Raw genomic sequence first — 10646 nt, 5'->3', positions numbered from 1 at the left:
TACTGGACTTTTGCTAGTCCAATTTGGTGGGGTTAAGGGCTGCTAGAGTGTATGATCTACCCATATTGAATTGGAATTGAAGTAAGAGAAGAGTATTGGACTCGTGAGAATGTGTTGGAAGTTGAAAAAGGTGGTTAATTGAGTAGTTGATAGAGAAGGGTGGTGTTGGTACAAGTGGTTCAGTTGGGCTTCAGCATTGGACAAGTCGAAGTTTAACATGAGTGTCATATGAAAATGAAGTACATTTTGATTATTTCAATGTGTAGTTTTGGATTGCATAATACATTATGATACCACAGGCCAAAACAGGCCGAACATGGTATTTGCATTCTACATTTTTTTTTTCAATACTACATTTTTCGGTGGTAAAATAAACGCTACCGAACGGGCCCTAAAAGTCTATTCAGGCAGAGCATTTGAGTCCTAAGGCATGATTTGATTACACATGTACAGTTGTTTCCAAAAAGCTTGTCACAAATTCACTGCCAAATTGCTTGAGTTCTGCAGGCAAAATTGGACAAGATTTTTGAAAACAACTGTATTGTAATCAGCTTCAGGCTGGTGGAGTGGAGATTATTAAAGAAAAAAACAGGGTAAAAGATGAGGCAACCATTTTTTGTTGGTTTTGTTATTTTAGAAGGCTAAGAGATTGCACACAACTTTGCAGAGCTATATTTTGAATTTATGGAGTGTGGGAGAACACACACATTTTTTGGGAGTTATGTCATCAAAGAGAAAAGAGAATGAGAGAATGATAGGATTGAAATTACTTTCTAGCCTTGGTGATAGAAGTCTTGTAAGCTTGAAGGTAAGCCACAGCTTCAGCAAATATACCTGAGAGAGAAATTTTGAACTTCAACCCCTCACATTGTGGTATTTAGTATTTAAAGCTCAACAAGAGCTTTAAAAAACCTAAGATGGGATAAGCTACTAATATGAGAATAGTAGAAGTTGCCTAAAGACTGACTTCTTCAAAGAATCCGACAGAAGGGCACTCGCTGACCACTTTGTGATAACAGAGAACAATATAATAAGCACCAGAGAAATGTTCTCAATACTTTTAATAGTACTATTCCAGTTTTAAGTGCAAAAACACACACAAAACAATATCAATTACTAGCAATACTGTTATGAATGGTGCATCACTGCAGGTTATTGCTCTGCAAGCCACCAGCAATCCAGTCAATCACCACTTGAAGCATCTCAGGTCACCAGAGATATCATGGAGTGATTTTCTTATCTCAACCTGTTACGACGGACTGTTGTCTCCTCATGTTGCTTGAGGCACTAAGTAAGCTACCCCGGAAGAAAGAAACCAGTGCAACACAAACTGGTGGCATACATATCAGTTGCTTTGTTTTCCTGCTGATTGGTTGCACTTTGATTTTCGTCATACAGAGTAAAATGACACAATGTAATGACTTTGTTACTAATAGATGATGTAATTTACACAGCCAAAGTGATCAATGATGTAATTAGATGTTACACAGTGCTTCTTATGATGAATACAGGTGATTTTTTCCTTGTAAACTGGCTGAGAACCTATTTTTGAAGTTATGAGTTTTTTCAGATGATGTCCAAATTGAGATTACTAGAGTGCATCATGTAGATCTTGTGATACTGATCAATAATTGGCACCATATCAGGTACTTCTGATGAGTAATGGATGAGTTATTGATTGTGAAGTTAAGGTTTTTGTATGTAAATGTTGTTACATGTACATATGCATGCAAGTGTAAAATTCAAAGTTCACACCAATTTCTTATTTCTCTCATAACTTTCTTCACACACCTCTGTCACTAATAATTTAAAGTTTGTACATTATGTAATCTACTTTTCTGCAATGAATGAGCCATTTAACATCCAATCCTGACATCATTTGACATATGTAATAAGCTGAAAACATCCATTTTTGACAAAATTCACCCATTTTTACCACTTTACACAGCTATTGCTCCTACTCTCTTGCTTCTGTAATGTTACATTGTCATCTATAACCTTAAAAATCCTGTAAAATCCCCTTGGCAATCTTAAATATCACTCATACCACCATTACATATGTAAACTACCCGTAAAACCCTTGTTTACCAACTTCAAAAAAGCACTGTTTTCTTGATAACTTCGATTTCTCCTTATCAACCATCAAGATTAGAGTTGTTCCTGGATAATATAATTCTGGTCTTTTATATTCTAACCTCACCGCACCCATAAACCTGATATTGATACCCTAAAAACCATTGCCAAGCCTGTATACCTATATTTTCAAGTTTTTCTTATGTTTTTTGTTTCTTTTCTTTGCAAAATCTTTTGTTAATTATTCATACTGATCTTAATAGGTTGTTTTAAGCAAATTTACTCATAATAATACAATGTGCAATGTATAAGCCTAAAAGATCTTCTATTGATCAGATTTCATCAATTTTGAGTTTTCTTTTGTGCTGAACTTTTCTAATAACTTGGTTAACAACCAATGATTAATTTTCTTTGGTTGATCCCATAAATTGATCACCACAAACTACACCAAAAATCCTTGAATAGCCATTGCCATTAAAGAGACCCATCCTGGCGCTGTAATATTGGCAGCCCAAGAGAGGGACCTCTTGCCAGGACAAGAAGTACCTGATAATCCAAGAAAATCCTCAGCAAGAGATGCAAGGACCAGAAAATAATTCTTGTGCTCCTATAAGACAAAATTGATCAGTAACAAGATTTAGAAGAGACACTGTGCCTGTTGAAAGCTCCCTTGACATTGATGGTGCATCTACTGTGACACTGGTGTCCATATTTGGTGTTTTTTACATTGCAATACTCTTGTAGGTCAATTGAGCAATGCACAGTGTTGAGACCACCCAAGCAGTGCTTGAACAGCTTGGGTGAGTGCCTCATCACGTCTTACTAGATATCACCTTTGTGGCAGCTGAACATTCAACACTTGCTAGCCAAATGTCTTCAGGAAGCACAGAAAAAGCTGGTAGTGTTGAGGGATCAGGTGGTTGGTCTATATTGGGATCAGAGACATGAGTGACTTTGGTGGTATGTTTGGAGAACTTGTAAGGAAATGAAGTTTTGGCAGTCCATTCTGGTGATTTTGTGCTCATTCAAGTGTCCAAGATTCCATAATGTGTATTTGGCTTATCTTTGAATATGTTGTCCATTTGTCAAAGGCATGGGCATTTTGTTTCCAGAATATCTGTCATGGTCAGACCTTTTGCATGTTGTTTGTCAGTTAAACCAGCACCACTTCCCTTTTGCCAAGTCTTTGTGGCATGGTATCTTTTCTTGTAACAATTTCATCAACCTCTTAAAGTACTTCCAGTGAGTTGTATGACCATACCTGTGGGCCATGAGGAGTATTTTGCTGATACTCCCATTGTCAGCCATTGAGGACACCCCAGAGGACTCTGAAGTATGACAGATATTGTATGTAAGTATCAAGGGTCAACTGGATGTGATGTCATATACATTAGTTTGAGAAAACTGAGGATGTCATACTCGAACTCCAGGAGACCCTTAGGCTTATCTCAAAGAAGGATATTCATAGATCTAATGGATCCTAGTTACATTCTGAGGATGTGAATACAGTATTAGAAAAAAGCAACATATCTTGTTGGTTGCACATTACAAGACCCTGAGCTCACAGAAAAATCTGATGTGCTAGATCACAAAGAAGTGTGCACAATGATATATAACCAGTGATTTTAACCCTTGTGAGAAGGAGAATCACCTTTTTACAAACCAACAACCTTACTTTTAGAAATAAAACTAAATACATTTTTACCAAAAATCCAGCTCATACTTTTGACTTAGATTGTATCCAATTCATTGATCCTATCTTTCTTACTTGACTGTTATCATTTTTTATAACTGTTATTGTGTATATTGTCACTAAAGCATGTTTTTATCAAACTAAGATCTGAACATCTAGATTGACACTTTTATCATCCAAAATATTTTGAAGATTGTTATTGATAAAGATGTCTCTTTATCAATATGTAGAAACTAGACTATTACAATTGCATTGTAAACCCGAGACAGGAATACTGTTGTACCTTCCTTGGAAGACCATTATTGGAACACACCTTTCAGCAAGTACCAGGGAGTAGTGCCCATGCTGCACCTAAGACAACTTGGATTCGCCAGCTCCGGTTATTCACCAGTTTTACTTCAGTAAGATACTGTAACAAAGCCTCAATACCCATCGCCAAACACATTATTCAGCTATGGTTCTGCTGAAGGTACTTGTTTTACGTCTCAGGATGACGTTGAGTGAGATTATAGTTGATGTGGTTGGTTTTTGTATTTTCTGCATTGTTTACATTATTTACATCATATTATTTGTAATTCTGCTCATGCCTTGTGTGTACCAGTACATAAAGATTCAAAAGCATAAGAAACAAGTGTGATATAGAATGAGGCTATTCTGGAACACGTGTATTTGAATGTCAATATAAACTCAAGTTGCAAGGAATCAAGGAGAATTGGAGAATGTTCATGGCAAAAAATTGAGAAAAGTGCCACTCTATTAGATGCTCGGTTGATACTTCATGATCATCTTGATTAAACGTGTACAGCTCTCTTCTTCAGATTGAGACACATGTAATGGGATGTGTGAAAGGATACTCAAAACCCATTGGGTGAGCATCAAGACTGTTGGATAGCGATATAAGATGTTTTGAGGAACATTAGGTGTATTTTTGGAGCTTTTTTGGATGAGCTGCACAATCCGGCATCTGATGTATCTTGCATGTAAACTGATGATAAAAGTCAACAACATGTGGAAATGAAGAAGCAGGATTTCAGGGGTTGGCTTACCTATCACATCCTTGGGCAAACAGATCTTCCTCTGGGTTTACATCACCATCCAGCACCATGCTTATGATACGCTCTACACGATTGCGCACGCTTTTGCCTATCAGTATCTCTTGAGGATTAATTGATACGTCAATAAATGCTGAATTCGAGTCCAAAGCTTGGTCGTTTGAATACTTTGCTTCAATCTGAGCCTGAAACATCTCGGTGACCTTGGGGCGCGAAAGTTGGCCTTTGGATGTTCTCGGGAGAGGCGTCACCCTGGGATCAATGATCATGATCAGGTCACGCGTCAATCTACTATGACTGGGTCCAAAATTGTTGGCCTCGACGATTGAAGGCCTATCAAACGAGAAAATATCGTCAATCCCAGTTTATACACGAAAGCAAGAAAATTGTAGGAGGAACTTACCAAATTTGGGAGATGTATTCCTCCACAGCTGTTCGATTCGTTATGTCGAGGACAGAGGCTTCTTCAGGCTCAATTATTACCCCATTTTGTGGCTTTCCCCTTCCAAACATTAGTGCACTCTTAATAGCAGGGTTGAATGTGATGATGGCTTCCATTGGTCCTCTGTGACAATCATCGAGATATCAAAACGAGAGCTGATAGACGTGTTTTGCATGATGTACTCACGGATTGGTCTTCTCAGAATTGGATAACATTATCTGGTCATCCAGACGTCCAACAACGCGATACAGTGGGAGTGTAGGGTGTTTGGCCAGAAAGTCGTTGGTGTGATACGTTTGGAGTGACATAATTGGTTCGATTGCAGTGGTCGAACATCGATGCACATCAGAAGACTGAACAATTCAGAGAAAATCAGTTTCTTGACCCTGTTCGAACTGATATCATTCCCATGCGCAGCTCACCAGTACGACCAATTCATAGAGGTCATTCTCATGCGGTATGAAGCGAGTGGTGAGCTGGGGTGACATTTCGAAGTACTCCCAGTCTGCCCCTAAGCAACGGTCAGAAAAAAGGGCGGAGATCGGGCCCACTTCGGTGCTGTATTGAGAAGGTGACCATTGAATGGTCAAAGTCACACATTGAATAAATATGAAAGGACCCAAGCGTGCACTCACGATCCATACACCACACAGAGGTTGACACCACTCTTGACAAGCTGATTCCCAATCTCAGTGTTGAGTGGTCCTCCTCCAAATCCAACCCTCTTCAAGGTGCGAAGGGTTTCGATGCTCGACGGATCGGAGGCGAATTCCTGTTATGGATGAATCCGACCTCAGAGGTATGTGATGACAATGAGATGCATTCAATGGATGACTCACAGTGAGCATCATGGGGCTAAAGGAAGCGATAGTACAACCTAAAGATGCTATCGCCTGTATTACGTTGAAAGAGTTGGGTGTCTTGGGTTTGCATCGGCCATCAGGCCCAATATCGGGTCGAAAGAATCCAGAAATGGAACCTGTTGAAAGGTTGATCAGCGATCCAACATGAAAGCCCATCGCCTGAAATGCTGGCAAGGCCATGGCCGCGGTCAGTTCGCCCTCCCAGCAAAATCCGTTGGAAAGTGGGGCTCTGAGCCAAGATTGAATAACAGATCGACCCATGTAGAGTGTCTTGGGGAACGCAATGGAGCCTGACGAATGAAGAATCATGACCGGCTCGCAAGCAGCTTTGATCGGCGTTGGAATCGATTCCAATTTTTCGTGTACCGTGGAGTCGAAGATATACGCAGACCCGGTGACGAGGCGGGGGAAGAGAGTATGCGCTGATGGAAGCTCCATTACCTCTCGTAAATGCGATTCTGGCAAAAGTTTGAGGACCTCATCCATTTGGTCTCGACTCATTTTCTCGCTGACTGACATGTTGGAGGCGTTGTGAGACAAGAGCCGTGGGTCAAATTCTACATAAACATTCCGACAACCTGAGGATTTAAGCAGATGAGCGATCGCAGCCGGAGAGTTTCTCGGGGAAATCGCAAAGGGCTGTATCAATTAGGGGAGAAAAGGGACCGCTCAGCACAAAGAATTGGGTTTCCACAACATCGACTCTGGAACTTACGACACATCCTGCCTTCATGATACCTAACAGCACGGTGAAGTAAACCAACGGCTCGCCGTACGCGATGAGGCCGACGACAGGCGAAGTACCGGGAGCAGCTGGCGATATGCTACTCAATTCTTGGTACACCTTGAGCAGTGCACTTCCTATTTCGTTCCACGTTATGATATCCTTCGCGATGCCGTCTTTTTCGGAAGCAGCGAGGATTCCAAATGGATATGAGGAATTGTGGGTAACGTGAAAATCTACCAACTCGTTGGGTGTAACTTCTGGATTGTCTAACACAGGTGTGTTGAACTTAGGGAACTTGAAGCCAGCTTCACGATTGACCCCCGTGGGGAACGAGTTGAGATTTGGACCCATTTTGTTTACAGAGTCTTGAGTACAAAGTATTGTGAATATTGATGTGTAATGTGTGATAATTAAGGGAAGTGGGTAGTGGGTAGATGGAAATATATAGGTAATTAGTGGAAAAGCGAAATCGATGACGGAAAGACGGAAAATAGGGTAGGTGAACAACGAGATAGCAAGTGGCTAGATGGCAAAATATATAGAATTCCTTCACTGAGCTGATCAAAGGCAGCAAATCAAATTTAACGACATTGTAAATTGAAGGATGTTTAAATAGAGCAATGTGGACCAAGAGTTTGGACCATCAATCCGATCGTGGCATTGTAGGCCAGAAGTGGATGACCGGCCAATAAGCACCCTCACTGAGCGAAGTTATAACGGGCCCCGGACCGAGTCTTACAAAATGTAGATTTGGAATACGTAAGAAGAGAGGCTCAAAGTGCGAGGTCACAAAGAATTGAATTTGCACATAGTGAAAAGTAAACAAGACGGGCTTTGAGGGAAACTCAGCTGCTTACAAGCTGCTTCCAGATTGCATAAGGACAGCAGCCAAACATCATGAGCTTAGGATGAAAGAAACAAAAATGAATTGGGGAAACATCAATTCCTTTTTTCATCAGCTCCGTCTTTGGCACCAATTCCGCTGAGATATGTAAGTCTGGACAAATTCATTCGAATAACGAGTGGTCATTCACAACTCAATGTCTGTTTCAACAGGCTAGAGTTCGATGATGATCTTCTTGATGTCTACTAGTCGGTGAAGTCGCTAGCCCTTGAGCGCACCGCACCACCCAGGACCATGCTTTAGCAAGTTGCTGAGGCCGAAACAGCTCCGAGCGGTTTGAAGAATTTGATTCAGCGAGTGACAAATCACTCTCTGTGTATCTTGACGATTCTGAGTGCTTACTATCCACAGCCCAAGTGGAACTAGGCTCTTGGTCTCAATTGATTGCTTCATGTACTTCACGGCATCAGGTGGTTTTTGATCGTGAATGTGTAGGTGATTGCGGAGAGCACTCGGCGCTAGCATTTGAAATAAGCTCATGTGCCTTTCAGAAAGGTGCCCTGCTGGTCCTCCGGCAGAGAGGTAAGGCCCGGCGGCAAAAGTGTGTAGCCGATATACAAGTCCCCTTCGGCAACAAAATCATTGAAGGTCTTTCACACTGAAGCAGTGCAGTCTTACTCGCCATATATATTGGAATGGCTATAGACGAGGACCAAAGCCTGACTTGACCTAGTTTGTCACTTGGTTCATTAGGAATTAGTTTGACTCCTGTGGAGTTCATGGCCTAACACTTTTGCAAACACTCTTGAAGTAGCGTTGGGCAATGACCAGCAAACAATCTCATTGCAAATCATCCAGAGAGGTGGTAGCAGGAGAAGGGGAGATGCAGCGGTTTAGGTCGACAATAGATAGGGTAGCTGACAGGGGAGGAATGTGGTACATAAAAAGAGCTCTGCAGAGCTCCATAGCTTGCAGTGACATCCGCATTGAGTATTGAACCAAATGAATGTAAAAATTCTGAGTGGTCTGAGCTGACACTGAGGCAAAGTTAGGACTCATTCCCAGACTTGCAGACCTGGAGTGAAATTTGAGATGAACTCTTTCAAATTTGATTGAGCATTGTTATTTGTCATCCATTTGGCTTTAAACCTGGAAAAATGGGAAAAATCTTGACCAACTGCACACTTTTTTCATTCAATTTTGATTCAAAAAATGAAGTGGTCACTGCCTGCTGGTGAATTGATATTGAAGCCAACAACTTTTTTTGAATATTTTTTAATGAAAAATTGTTGATAAACTGCATCCTACTCCTCAGGGCTCATGAAGTCTACACGGTGTAGTACAGGCATAAGGCTTAGAATCTGGGTGGAATTGCAATTCGGGATTGGTACATATAGGTTTTGTTTTGAATTGTTTGTTGATCTTGAATTGATTGATAGTTCATGGTTCTTTTAGGTTGGATTTTATTTGGTTTGGTAAGGTTTCTTTTTTTTTGGTAAGTCTAGATTTTTGAGAGGAATTTGTGTGGATTAAGATATTTGATGAGTGGGTGGAAGGTGTATACGGAAATTCGATGGTTGGTTTGAGAAAACTTGTTCATTGGTGTGACTGTGTGACCGTGTGACGAATGTGGAAACGATTTCGATTCAATTGAAGGCTTGATCATGAACCTCTGCTTGAACAGTAAGGTGTGGGTACAAAAATGGAAATCATTTGTTTTGATTTTTTTTTGCAAGGTACAAAATGCTCAACTTCAACCTTGAAGTTTAAATCAGTTCTGGTTTATAAAATAAAAAGTGTATCCTAATGTATTAGCTTATTCTTTGAGAACCATTTATTTACATAGTTTGTTCAACTTTTCATTTTGTGTTTCTTCGTTTACTTTACATACTGGAAATTTGAAATAAAGATGATGATAAAACGTAATGAGAGAAGATATGTCACCTATTTTCATGGAATGAATGAGTTGACCTGCTTTTGGATTTGTTTTGGGAACTTTTGAGCAGTTCCATTAATTATAAACATCAAGAACCGAAACATGTCCACATTGTTAATGCAAGTCGAGCACATTATCTATGTGAGCTTATCCATACATTGCCACGGACAGTCTTTTTCCCGGTTGACTGCGAATACGAACAGTGCTACTGGCTATAAGCTTAAGTCATCTTTTGCTTTCGGTTGAAGTACTTTGCTTTTAAACATCTTTCCTGGCGACTACTTGCTGATCCCACGGGTGGCAAATCGATAAGCAAAGGCGAGATTCTCAACGGGTCATAATTCCTTTGTCTCAGCACAAAATGTTGACTGTCTGAAGTGTAATGGGTGAGCTTTACATCACTTTATCTTGGTGTCGCATGTCTTGAAATAATGATAATTCAAAATTTCAAAAGCTTCTAGAAATGAAGCTGAAGACGGTAAACAAACAGCCTGTAGATGAAGTAATAGCTCAGCTTGAGTTTGCTTTCTCTTTCGTCTATAGTCACATCGCGAGGTTTTGGAATCAGCTTGGGCTTGAATCACCGAGTATAAAAAGACGACAGGATGACGAAGAGATGTGATCCTCAGACAAGTCTTGTCCCAGCGCAATTCCCTTCACGTTCACAACCTTCAACGCTCATAACGCAAATCCAAAACCGAAACCTCAACGATAAATCAACCTACCAACCTTTCTACGCTCTAAACACCTAATACCAACATGCACAATACGACTTTCAACGCGGCAGGTTCCGCTTCAGGTACGCAAGAGACATTAGCAACTGTCCAGGCTGACAAGTTTTCTGATTCGTCCGATGCTACTGGTGAGGATGGATTGTGGGGGTCTGAAGATGGAGACAACGCTGAGAAGAGAGATCAAGATGCTAGTGGATCCTTTCACACTGGGCAGATGTAGTATTTTTCCCAAGTGAAAAATGATTGACCTGAAGGACAAACAAAATTGAAAAAGGTAGAATT

General features: G+C 40.6%; 1 protein-coding gene across 1 annotated transcript; it reads right to left on the bottom strand.

The window, feature by feature from the left end:
* Positions 1-4522: 4522 nt before the first annotated feature.
* Positions 4523-7201, bottom strand: MELLADRAFT_85167 (uncharacterized protein; the record flags this gene model as incomplete). The annotated part of the gene is made up of 8 exons (XM_007408573.1): positions 4523-4751; positions 4813-5151; positions 5222-5383; positions 5447-5613; positions 5683-5818; positions 5896-6032; positions 6100-6762; positions 6839-7201. The coding sequence occupies 8 exons, from the start codon at positions 7199-7201 to the stop codon at positions 4523-4525; spliced, it is 2196 nt and encodes a 731-aa protein (XP_007408635.1).
* Positions 7202-10646: the final 3445 nt, after the last annotated feature.

The sequence above is a fragment of the Melampsora larici-populina genome, assembly GCF_000204055.1.
Source record: "Melampsora larici-populina 98AG31 unplaced genomic scaffold MELLAscaffold_13, whole genome shotgun sequence".
Classification (NCBI taxonomy): domain Eukaryota; kingdom Fungi; phylum Basidiomycota; class Pucciniomycetes; order Pucciniales; family Melampsoraceae; genus Melampsora; species Melampsora laricis-populina.
Note: the sequence above shows the minus strand (reverse complement) of the source record. Positions and strands in the feature narration are given on the sequence as shown.